This window comes from Teleopsis dalmanni, chromosome 2 (assembly GCF_002237135.1).
Source record: "Teleopsis dalmanni isolate 2A chromosome 2, ASM223713v2, whole genome shotgun sequence".
Taxonomy (NCBI): Eukaryota; Metazoa; Arthropoda; class Insecta; order Diptera; family Diopsidae; genus Teleopsis; species Teleopsis dalmanni.
Genome location: NC_051847.1, coordinates 88,934,796 through 88,947,937, shown reverse-complemented (window position 1 = coordinate 88,947,937; position 13,142 = coordinate 88,934,796). Strand labels below are relative to the sequence as shown.

At 28.6% G+C, this 13,142-nt stretch overlaps 3 protein-coding genes across 3 annotated transcripts; 2 read left to right on the top strand and 1 right to left on the bottom strand.

Annotated features, from left to right (window-relative positions):
- Positions 1-1,325: 1,325 nt before the first annotated feature.
- Positions 1,326-5,471, top strand: LOC119685956. Its single transcript, XM_038100376.1, has 4 exons — positions 1,326-1,585; positions 1,672-2,071; positions 2,123-2,744; positions 5,387-5,471. Exons 2-3 carry the CDS (start codon positions 1,763-1,765, stop codon positions 2,672-2,674), a joined length of 861 nt encoding a protein of 286 aa, XP_037956304.1. The 5' UTR covers positions 1,326-1,585; positions 1,672-1,762; the 3' UTR covers positions 2,675-2,744; positions 5,387-5,471.
- Positions 5,472-5,743: 272 nt separating this feature from the next.
- LOC119682700 (exosome complex component RRP42-like) lies at positions 5,744-7,038 on the top strand. The gene is made up of 5 exons (XM_038096194.1): positions 5,744-5,928; positions 5,982-6,178; positions 6,243-6,408; positions 6,469-6,757; positions 6,810-7,038. Exons 1-5 carry the CDS (start codon positions 5,872-5,874, stop codon positions 6,989-6,991), a joined length of 891 nt encoding a protein of 296 aa, XP_037952122.1. The 5' UTR covers positions 5,744-5,871; the 3' UTR covers positions 6,992-7,038.
- Positions 7,039-7,099: 61 nt separating this feature from the next.
- Positions 7,100-8,062, bottom strand: LOC119682699 (ER membrane protein complex subunit 7 homolog). Its single transcript, XM_038096193.1, has 4 exons — positions 7,666-8,062; positions 7,463-7,609; positions 7,274-7,402; positions 7,100-7,215 (listed from the first exon to the last, which is right to left on the bottom strand). The coding sequence occupies exons 1-4, from the start codon at positions 7,990-7,992 to the stop codon at positions 7,111-7,113; spliced, it is 708 nt and encodes a 235-aa protein (XP_037952121.1). The 5' UTR covers positions 7,993-8,062; the 3' UTR covers positions 7,100-7,110.
- Positions 8,063-13,142: the final 5,080 nt, after the last annotated feature.

The following is a 13,142-nucleotide window of genomic DNA, read 5'->3' as shown; positions in this document are numbered from 1 at the left end:
AATCCTAATATTAGGAATTCAGGAAAAGGTTATAGTTCCATTTTAGTGCAAGCTATTGTGGATGATCAATATTTATTTAGAAATATTACAGCACAAAATCCTGGCTGTGCACACGATGCATCAGTGCTTAGGGTCAGTTCTCTATACAAAAACCATAATACATTAATTGCTGAAAACCATAGGAAAATCGACGGAATTCACAACACCTTAAATGAAGCTATGCTTTTTAAACTTCCTTATTATATTATTCGTGATACAGCTTATCCGCTTTGTAACTGGATTATGAAAAATTATAGGGACGAGTTAACTGTTGAAGAGACATCCTTCAACTTATATTTGAATCAATGCACGAATTGTTGTGGAGCAAGCATTTGGTCGCTTAAAAGGAAGATAGAGAATACTTTATAAGAAGAGCGACCTGGATGTTTACAATATGCCGCATGTGATAATAGCGTGCGGAATTCTTCACAATTTTGTGGAGATATTTAAACAACGTTATAATTCCTCATGGCGAAAGTGAATATCCCTAATCTGAACATATTTACAATCGACAAAATTCGTCGTCCGGATATCTTATGTGAGATCATATATGCGCGTACTTGGCGAGAAAATTTCCACTTCTACATAGAAGCAATTAAAAAAATAATGTAGAAAAAACAAATTTTTAATTAATTAATTTATACTTTTTTATAACTAACAATATAATATATATAATATAATATATTTATAACAATTTAAGATTAATGACAAATTTGTCATTTGTTTTAAATATAAAGTGACCATTACGGTAAAGTTAAGATTTTCAAATAGAAAATAAAAAATAAACAATTTTAATTAATTTAGATTCTGGGATGCAATTAGGCTTTTTCTATATTTTTTGCCGTCTAACAATTTAATTATTTGTTTTTCTGCAAAGATTAAAAGTGACATTACTTACTAAAAGTGATGTTAAACTACTTTTAGTAAGCTAAAAGTGCTTCTAAGCAAAATTTAATTAAGGGTGTTTACGCGATCTTAAAATCGATTTTAAGAGCCTTAAAACAACTTTTAAAGCTCGCGTAAACGTAGTGAATTATATAAAGCATTTACATGTACACATACTCTAATCTATACTGTGGTTAGAATTTTAATTATCTCCATTAAATTAATTGAATTAATTTTTAATTTACAATAATATATTTCTTTTATTTCATATTATTATTTTATTTTGATATATATTTCACACAACACAGATAGCAACATTTGCATAACATGTCAATTTGTCAATATTAAATGACAAGCCTAGAAAATTGTAAGAAATTTTATTTATTCTTTGAATGTAGTTACTGACATTCAGAGAGCAAAAAATTCTTGATTTAACTGTGATATTGTAAATCTGGCAACACTTTCATCAAAGTGCAGGAGGTATTGGCTTTTTCTATAACTTAACAAGAATAAGGGCAGTCACAAATTTAAAAAGTGAATACGCGCTTTGAATTTTTAAGTTTAAAAAAAAACGTTACTGAAGTCCTTAACAAAACTAAGCTTCTTTGTGATTCACTTCTAAATCCAAAAACTTGTGAAAACGAAAGAGACATCTAATAAGGTAAGTTATTACAATTAAGGTCAGTAAAGCATTTTTGTTAAACTAAATACTTTGAATTTATTTTTTTTTCAATACAAATTTCATAGTACTGAAAAAGTTGTCTTTAAATTAAAAAAAATTTGGGAAAGACGGTTGTGTCACTTTGTATGAATTTAGAACTTTGATAGAGATAGAGAAATGGCGAAGAAAGAATATTTTCCTTTTGATTTAAAGGAATTTATGAAAGAACTTAAATATATCAAAACTTTAGATGATTTGGCTTTACCGCCTCGCCAAAAGGTTAATTCAAAGGGGAATTCAAGTGATAAGGTACGCAGCAATCGTGGTTTAAAGGTGAAAAATTCTAAGAAATCAGGAAAATTATCGATGTCTGAACTAAATAGGAAACTGCGATTAGATTTCAATCTTACAAATGATGAAATTCAATCAAACCAATGCACAACAAGTTCTGCTGAAAGTTGTAATCGAAAATCCTTAAAAAATCCCGTAAATTGTTTAAGTACTCTGGAATGTCATTCAAATAACGATTATTTTAAGTCTTTAGGCATTCCACCAAATGATGATTTTTGTTGGACAACTGACCCTTCAGGCCCTTTCAATAAGCCATTGTTAGGAGAAGGTCAATTGGACGACACTCAGTTATGGCATTTTCCATCTCTATCGAATTCAAATTCGAATTTATTACAAAGTATCAACTTAGATATTCACCCAACCGAAAATCCAGAAAAGGGTAGTCAAATATTAAAACAATTCAATCAAGAGAGTTTTTGTTCAAACGTTGCATGTCTTCAAAAAAGTAAGCGTTCCTCTTTGTCGAAAGATATGTCATCAGAAATGTTGCAAAAAAATACTACTGAAGGTTTTAAAAAATCATGTCACTGCATGCAATGCGGTACGCAATACGATACGCCTACCGTGTCTACGCATTTGCAATTACGTATGAACGCAGACCAGTCAACTTCAAGTTTTAAGTGTAATACTTGTGGATATGTCATTATGGAAAAGGAGAGGCTAGGACACCAAGTAAGACATGAATTATATGGTTCCGCATACAGACCAAAACCTCAGCAACGCAAGAGATATTTCTGAAGATATTTCAAAACGATGTCTAAGTTGAATACGGTAAATTTGAGAAAAATACATTTATGGCTTAAAAAAGGTTTGTCCATATAAATATACACGCTTTTAAATTTATTAATAGATGAGATTGGTTAAATCTCTTTATATATGAAATATATTCCATATATTATTATTATTTATTACATTGTATAATCTTCGGCTTAGTTTATACGAGTCGTATGTTACTCATAACTCATACGAATTTTCAAAATCTAAAACGATTTCAAACATTTTTAAATTCAACATTACTATTAATATTGTGTTGCTGAAATCTTTAAAATTAATTTTAAAGAAAAACTGTTTAAAAAATGTCAGCTAACAAACATTTTACTATATATGACATATGCAAAGTTTTCTCAAAATTATCAAAAATAAATTATACACTAGCAAATTATTTTTGTAAAATTAAGAATTGTATATTTTGTATATAGACGTGTTTCAACAAATGTTTTATATACAAAACAATAATAAATCGGTGAACCAATAATTGAACTGGTTCACATTCCGATTTAATGTAGAATGTATGTCGTTGGCAAAGCGGTTTTAACATATAATAAAAAATATAACTGATATATAACAAATATATAAAATTGAATTCCGTCTGTTATCCACTACAAGATATTGAGCATTTAATTTGTCTTTCTCATAGGTATAGTCATTCTAAATGAATTCATTATGAATTTCATCATTTTGTGTACAATATATATTATGCTATATGCATGCGTACATAATTAAATTCGTTATTGAAGGTCTTTCTTTTCATACGACCAAAAGTGTCTTCTATGATAATTCTTTGTCCGACTGCATTACATTAAGCTCTCTTTGGGTGGAACACAAAAAAATTATCTTTGAATGGACTTACTAGCCAATTTAAATTAGGATGTACAGAATTTCCTAAGAAAAAAGAACCGCTGGGAAATTTGTTTGAGAGTGATGCTGTACTATACAATTGTAATCTACGCAAAACTCAGCTGTCGTGTAAGGAATCAGGATCTTCAACATACACTTCTATAAAAAAAACCACTTGCTTTACAAACTGCCTGCAAGATTAAGCTATAATAATGCTTTTTATTGTAGTAAGCCTTCTTGCTTTGGTTTTTTATTTAAAAAAACTTTTTTGATATTTATGTGTTAAGTGAATACCTAAGCCCACGAATATTAAAAATGTGCATTGAATATTGGTCGTAATAACAATTTATTAGATATGCATATAAAACAAACAACAAATATCTGTCAAGTAATTAGTGGTACATCGTTGAAGCCTAAAATTGTTCATGAACTCTTCATTGGAAAAGTTACTAACAGTTTCCTTAAAATTCCCAGTATATCCATGTTGATGCACTTCATCCTTAAGCTTGATACACTTGAATAAGTGCGATTTTCAGATTTTGTATTTGAAATTTTTTCGATCATTATTTTGGCGCCAAATTTATTCATACAAATCAAAACAAAATTTTGTAAACCAACACAGCTGACATAATTGAGGCGTTGCCAATTACTTTCACTTGTGATCCGTATCGCTTCATCAAAGAAGATCCAGATCATTACTTATGCTATGTTCAGACAGCCAAATTTCCTTAGTTTCGGAAAAATGAAACTAAGTTAGTTTCGAAAGTGTTCATACTGCCCAAATTAAGGAAATCATATTTAATGTTGATATGCCGCTTGTAAAAAAAATTATAACTAGAAACTTTCGAAATGTAGAAGGGTTGTTGAAAATGCATTTGGACACTTAAAAGCACGAATTCGACGAATAGGAAAGGGTTTGGACAATAGAATTAATAATGCAAATATTATTGTGAGTGCTTGTTGTGTGCTGCACAATTTTTTAAATGAAAACAACGACCACATTAATGCACAATGGTTAAAAGAGCTGAAAAATATTGATAAAAACCAACATCCTGATTATTATTATCTTCATTACGTTAATTCCAAATACCTGAATTTTGAGGTCATGTTATTTATTTTCGTTTGCACTTCTTTGGGATTGAGCATAAACCCGAGTTGATTTAATGCATCGCTGATTTCTTTATGCACATGCCCGTTCTTGCGTGCACCACGAAAGCCTTCCATATTGTATTCCCAAACCTCCAAAAGTGCATTTTCTGCTGCTTGGGTCCAACCGTACCTTTTTTTATAACTTTTCTTCTCCATCGCCAATGCTTAACTGTTTAAATTTTATTCAAAATATTTTCCCGGTTTTATTAAAGTCAGCTGTTTTTAAAAATACATGTCACTTTTTCGTTATCTCAATTTAATCTTTTGCTTAAAATTTGTTTTTAACATAGTTGCATTTGAAAATTCCCTTAGTTTCATGCTTCGTTTCAGCGAAATTAAGGCTATTTTCCTTAGTTTCGTTTTGACATTGAAACTAAGTTTTGTATGGAAAAAACAACTTAGTTTCGCTGAAACGAAGATGAAACTAAGATTTTTGCGAAACTAAGATGTGTCTGAACAGCATATTATGCTGCTTAGATGTGCAAGAAACCAAATTTTTATTTTTCGGTTATTTAAATTTTTTTATTGATTGAGTTGTTAGCTTTGCCAGCTTCACTTCTTAGATTCGCGGAATTTTAACAGGGTCGACATCAATACTGTCTATATAACACATAATTCAATTAATTAAGTACATATAAATTTTATTGAAGATTTCGTTATCTTTTAATTTTTTACTGTCTGTAGGTGGCATTTGGGGCATGTAGTGCAAATGAAAAAATGAAATGGATACAATTTATACGAAAATATCTATGCAACCCTTATCTATTCTTCTAAGGACAGATAAATCAAATTATTTTTTACAATTACTTTAAATATATTGCTTAAAACTTTGTAATAATTATTAATTAGCTAATAAGTTGCTAGTTACTAAGCATCAAACATGTATTTACATATGTATTGAATACAAGATAAATATGTTAAATGAACAACATATTTAACACACATTCTTATGAATTGTATATATATATTACATTATTTCATTAATATTGATTTATGCATTTATGCATACATTATTTTAATATTTTGAGACGAAAACGATTTTCGCAAAACTATCTTAAGTTGGCAACGCAAGTATTGACATGTTTTGATGAACATAACCATACTTATGCATAGCGGCAATAATAATAATTAAATCATAATTTTTATTTTATTTATATATTTAATGCAAAATGGCAAGAGTGGTTTTAAGCGAAGGCGAGAAAACATTTATAATACGTGCTGCTGAAGTAAGCATTAATCGTTTATATATCCTTTTAATTAATCTTCTAACATATATCAGAAAAATCATCGCACCGATGGACGCAGAAACTGCGACTACCGAACTATATTAGTTGAAACTGGTACATCTATTTGTTCTAATGGTTCGTCTAGAGTCAAATTAGCAAATACAGATGTTATAGTAGGCATTAAAACAGAAATCCAAAAACCAGATTTAAAAACCCCTAATCAAGGTAAAATAGAGTTTTCAGTTGACTGGTGAGTAATGCGTTCAAAAACATGCTTAACATTAACATTACTAATTAAACATAATTTGTTAAAGTTCTGGTAATGCCGATATAGCATTTGAAGGACGTGGTGGAGATGCCTTAGCAACTGAGTTAGCTGCCGCTCTAGCAAATACCTATGATTCCCCTCTTGCATTCGATTTAACAGACTTGTGTATATTGTCCGGACAACACTGCTGGAAAATATATGTTGATATAATGGTAACATATACAACAGCAATATGTACACTATTGTATGATGTTTTTTCATTTATTTAAAAGATTTTAGAATGTGGTGGAAATCTTTACGATGCGGTGTCTTTGGCAACGAAAGCAGCTTTATTTAATGTAAAAATTCCGCGTGTAACGGCTTCACTATTGGATGCAGGCGAATCCGAATTGACAATTACAGATAATATATACGACTGTTCACGTATAAATGTGGAATCTGTACCTATCATAATAACGGTTTCAAAAATTGGTGACGCTTGTGTTGTTGATCCCACCGCTGAAGAAGAATTATGTGCTACAGCTACAATAATAATGGGCATTACAATTAAAAATGGAAAAAGTAAGTTTATTAACTTTCGGCGATGAAATATTTAATTTTGAAATCTTTATAGGTTTCATATCAAGTGTGCAGACCGCAGGTAAAGGTTCTTTAAATAAAGATTCTTTTGATAAATGCGTAAAGATCGGGTGTGAAATTGCAGAGCCAATAAATAGTGGATTAATGGAATGTTTAAAATTGGAAGAAGAACGTCTTGGTATGAAAAGAGAAAATCCTACTTCATTTCTACGTTAAATTTTTTAAGTTTTGTACACAATAAGTTTATATTAAATTAAATTACAATACTTTTATTAAAGAAACAAAATTTTTAATTTCAAGAAAGCAACAAATCTATTTATATTATATTTATTTATTTAATTCCGTTTTTTTGTTTGTTTATTTGTCTGCTTCTTCTCTGGCTGTTTGTCAGAAAACAATGAAGCAATAAGTTCACTTATTTCCGGCAGTTCATTGCCCATCTAGAAAAAGTAATTAAGTAACATTTAGTATAGGCAAGGAAAATTAAACACTACTTACTTTTGGTATTTGCATGTTATCGATTTCTTTCTTTGTTTCTGGATCGCTAATCATTTTTGGCAGGACAAGCATAAGTAGCAATGGCAATACCATCATTAGAACCATAGGATTGAATAGGAAATCAGTTATCTATATTAAAAGAAAATTTATTTCATATGTACTATGTTTGAATTTTTGTTTAATATTTACCTTCCATTGTTCACGTGCCTGGAAATATTTAAAACGGGTAAGTGCCTTAAGTTTCAATGGATATGGTACTTGTATAACTTGTGAAGGCTGTACATAATTGACTTTACGAGCACGGTACTTTCCCTTAGGATTGATTTCTACGCGAACCTGTAATATTTTAAAGTCACAACTGAAAATGAACAAGTAATTTTAGGTAACCTTACAGGCTCATAGAAGTAATCAGGATTATGAACTTCCAAAACAAAGCTTCCTGAAGGCACACTACTGACTATAAAAGAACCGTCGTCTCTCAAAAATCCTTTATATTCTCCACCACTAATAGAAATCGTTGTATTTGCCAACCATTTATTGTTGTAAAGAGCACCTGCCATATCAGGTGGGTAAACTTTGCCTTCGATGGTGAATGTGTCTGACACTTCATTACTGTCAATTAATTCATCTTGAGAACTAATAATTAACTCTGCACGTCCAATTGAAATTATAAATAAACAACTGCAAACAAAAACCGCACCCTTCTTCAAATTCCCCATTTTCGAGCAACTATTAGCTGCAAAGTTAAAATTTGTAAATCATTCACGAGTAAAAATTTTCCAATTATGTCAAAATGTAATTACTTCTTGTCAAAATATGATGCTGCCACATAACAACACAGAATCTTTAATTGATTTACATGGAGACTACTTTGTGACGTTTAATTGTTAAGTATATGATAACCGATTTGTGTAAACAATATTATGCAAATGTTATGCTCATTGATTTATAAATAATTAATTTTGTAACTTTGTAGTACTTATAAAATGGACTATATTAAATAACTATATATGATATATTCTAATACATGCATGATGAGTATAACTGCAATTCAATTATCTAATTATTTATTTCAGAAGAAAAGTCAGTTTTTTAGAATTTTAATAATGGAACATAATATGATGATTTTCGGTTGTGTTGCTTACATTTAAATTTAACACAAATATATTACCACACATAACTGAATTATTAAAGGGATGCATCAAACATACAGGTTGTTCGCAATTTTAAAAAGCACTTTTATGAGAGAAAGAGTTTTATCTTAAATATGACAATTACATGCATATGCGAAAGAGCTTTCTTTCATATATAACTTTTTATCAAATGAATTTGATGGTTCATTTTTTTCTAATTTGGATAATTGAAACCAATACAAAAAGAAGAAAAACTCTTCTTAAGGCCGAAATTGATTGGCTTATTTAATTATCTACTTATATTATAAGTATATATATTTTGTACTTATTATCTACTTATTATATATATAATTTGAATTTGGGTATTCATATACATATCTAAATTAATCGTTAAAATTTTTACCAGTGCATAATGTGACTCAAATTATTTTATTTAGAAGTTTATTTTTTCAGACTATTTGTTTTCAAAAATATTCGTATAAATTTGAAATTACTCAATAAAAAAGAGGGGATAAACACAAATACCACAAATTTTTGCAAGTTGAACGTTGTTTAGTTGACCTGTAGAATGGAGTCAAAACAAAAATGCAAGTGAAGTAACTTCACTTGGAGTGGTTTGCGTGCTCTATTTTAAGTGATTGTTAAAAGATCGGCCAGAAAGCAAATGCGAAAAATTACTGATCCGTGAACGATTTTTTTCTTCTTAAAAAAGTTTTATATAAAAGAGCAAATATATTTCATATATTGATATAGTTGGATGTTATATTATATCTATTAAAGTGTAGAAATTAAGGAATATATTCTTTTCTTTAAAAGAATAGATGAATGACGCATTCTCTGTTTAAGCGGTAGACGCTTCAAAATTTTATGTTTAAGGTGATTTTGTAAGTCTGACCGATGAAGAGTGACTCAAGCGTGGTATCACAACGAAACATTATTTGTGAAACGTTGATGCACAAGATTGCTACTCCCAATTAACTTAACCCAAATTTAGCCGGGTCAAACACAGAGTTTTGAAAACAAAACATGGGACATGGCATAAGATGTCACATTTCTTGCTTGTTTTTTATTAATAAAAATATTGTTAATCTATTTTATTAATATCAATTCGATCCAATTGGAATATATATATGAGAACAAGAAGTTGTTTTTGTATCGGTTGATTGGTACCTATTTATGAAAGTTCATTGATAGCTTTATTTGTTTTTCTCTGTACCTTTTGTGTATGCAGACTATATAGATTAAGTTTCTTAAGTGTTCTTACAGTTTCGATTTTACATTAAGTCTCTACAAACATCATTTTTAAGTATATATTACGTTCTACGCAATTAAAATTATAATAAAAAATTATTAATATTATTGATATGTATTGTATGTCAGAGTTATTTATGAATATATTGAGTTGTTTCTTTTAAAATAAGTTCTAAGCACCTCAGGTTTTTGTTTGAACTAACAAAAAAAAATGTTTTTTTACCTAGACGCTTATACTGGCAAAATAGGTTTCATAGATCACGGTTTATAAATTTTTCTGTTAATGATATTAGATATTTTGTTGTGTCATTTGAAAAGTATTATTGTTTGAGCAGAATTTAAAATAAAGAATTTAATGTTTTAGACATAGGTGGGAGTGCAAAAAAATTGGTAATTAAATTCTGTGGCCATAGCAGTAGCTTCAAGCCTGTGGATGCATTTATGTGCGATTTAGGTTAGATACTAGGATTATGGTACTAAACTATAATTTCATGGCTCAGTATATCTGTACCATATAATATGGATATTATTTATAGTATACAATCTACATAGTAAACAAGTAACAGAGTTTTTATTGCGTTTTCATATAAAATCCTTACGTTAATGTAAAGAAAAGTAATATGTTAAACTTACGATTCCAATAATTTAGGGTCTATTTATGCTGATTGCTCTGATTTGTTAAGAAAAGTATTAATGCAAGTATGTGGAAAACTTTATTTCTAAAACTAAGCAGTAACTCCTTTACTTTAATGGTATCCTAAAAACCATGTTGACTCAAGATCAAGTTAGATGAATTTTAGCTGATTTTAGTTGAATTTTAGCTGACAGAAAAAAAACTGGTTAACTGGTTAAATAAGGCGAGAAGTATCTCGAAGCCAGTTAGATACTTTTCAGAGAATTTCATTATTGAACTTGTTAAATGACTGCCCAACACCACAGTGTCTCAGAAACTCAGCAAAAAGTAACAAAATTTTTTTTGCTATATATTACTGAGATGATCGATATGGTATTTCAGTTCACTACTAACTTTGTAAAATAATTCAATAATATAACAGAATTTTTTATCAATGTAGTAAATATTCAAACTTAAGTAAGCTCTATGCTTCAACAGTTACAGGTCAGATATAAAAATGCTTCAATTAATTAAATTATTAAAATAATTTCCATATCCTTCCTACTAGTCATTTGTTTGGTGCACATATGTCCTCATTCCTCTATGCTGAGTGTAGGGTAATTAAACGACATAATAACTTCTTGCAGCAACTAAAAGCGAAAAAATGTCTTGGCGCTAAGTTTAGTTATTCACGAACTGGTAAAGCGAGCGGACGTTGGGAAGCGAAAGTCTTCCGTTAGTCGCGATCGAAATTTTTGTGGATTGGTTTCAAAAAACGGGTGAAGCAAGTGAATTGTTTAACAAATAAAGACAAATTTATAAAAAAAAACTATAGAAATTTTAATAAATTTTATTAATTACTTCAAGCGGAAAAACGGTTGGCTTACATAAACGGTTTACTGAAGCAAGTGAGTTTTAATCGTTAAGTAATTTTATTTAAAGTTTTAAGAAGTCAACAAAAAAAACACGTAAATTATGTTTTTTTTCGAAAAATATTTCAAATATTTGATTTTTTTCAACTACTAAAATCCGACTTGTCTGACTACGTTTGCAATGTGTACCAAAAATGTTAAATTCCAATTGACTGTAAAATAAAAAAAAACTAAATAAAATTGAAAATAAAAACAAGTTAATTTTAAATTCCCATAAAAATTCCGAAACCGGTTGAAGAATTGCTCATGCACCTCTCCACCTTAAAAAGACGCACACAAGAGCATAAACATAACATAAAGTTTTCAGTTTTCAGTTTTTTTGCCAAAGCCGCATTCTAGACTCAATGGCAATGAAAAAAAGAATATAAAATGTAAAGAATACGTTACTTTTAGGTTGCGATCCATTCTTAAAAAGACCCATTAAATAGAACAGTCAATACCGGATTTAACTGTAGTTAGACAGCAATTGTTTGTAAACAAATATTTACTACCATATACATATAATAGAAAAAATGAATTTTGATTTAGCAATGTTTGGGTCTTAAATATATAATAGGGATATGTTTACAGAAACCATGCTATTTTCAACTATTTTTCGGAATGTGTGATCCCACCAATATTTACAAGGAAATTTGATAATTTTATTATTAAGTATTATTATAGTAAGATTACATATACACTATATGTATTTAGATTCTACAATATTTCTGGATTAATGATTAGTGGATCATTAATCATTAAGGATTAGTTATTAAATGAATCATGAAGAATCATGAAGGATTAATGAGTTATTATTTTTTTCTTTTTAAATCCTTCTATGTAGTTTGAAAAATTTTTATTGTATTAAACTTTTTAAAATCTTTGTAACACCGTGAGCCACGTCTTAAAACATATAAATCAAATATATTTTTGAACCTATGACGAGATTATTTGATTGGTGATATTTGTCTGTCTATCTAACTGTCTTTCTTACAAGCAAAGTATTATTATGATTTTCTTCAGATTTTGATATTATTGAATAAATTTCACACTACAAACTTTTATAAATCTAGGCAAAGTCTAGATAATGCTATAAATTGGATGAGTTTCGTCGACAATTTTGATGAAACTTTACACAAAATAATTGTAAAAATTGGGTGTTTATTTTTTAATGAAATTAAATATCTAATTTTGTATAAAAACATATTTTTTATGTTCCCATGGTTTAAAATTGACAGGGGTTATTTCCTGACACTTAACATCCAAAATTGATAAACAGACAATTAAACTAACAGTTTTTTCCCAAAGACCACTGATGATGGATATTTGGTGATATCCGAGGCAGCTGTAGGTACAATTTAAGATTTTACTTGTTAAAAAATTTCTTTTGGATATAAACATTTTCTCAGTTTTACCATCTTTTCCCATTCGAGATAGATTTCTTGTCATAAAACATAAAATTCTTGATTAATAAACTTATTATTAAATTTATAAATATCTACATGTTAAGTGAACAGAAAAGTTCAGAAAAATAGAGTTAGTAGAAACTAGGGTACGAAATTTGACTCATAAAAATTTGTGGCAAGATTTTTAGCTTCCAAGGGACATTTAAAATAACATCTTTTTAAAAATTTGTTAAATTGTTAGTTTAAAACAAAATATATGAGGTCTTAGAAAATTTTCCTTTTATTTATTGAAAGAGTTCCTATTGCATCTAGATATATTAAGATTTTCATTTACCATATTACGTGCTGAATATGTTTAAGCACCTGAGATCTTTTTAGATAACATATATATCCAACAACTCTGATTTTATATATAGCATGAAAATAAATTTGTGATTTATTGTTTTAAAGATCACATTTTATTTATATGTTTTATATATTTAATTATTTTATATATATATATATATATTATAAAATATATATTTAAATATTTTTTATATATATTATATATATTTT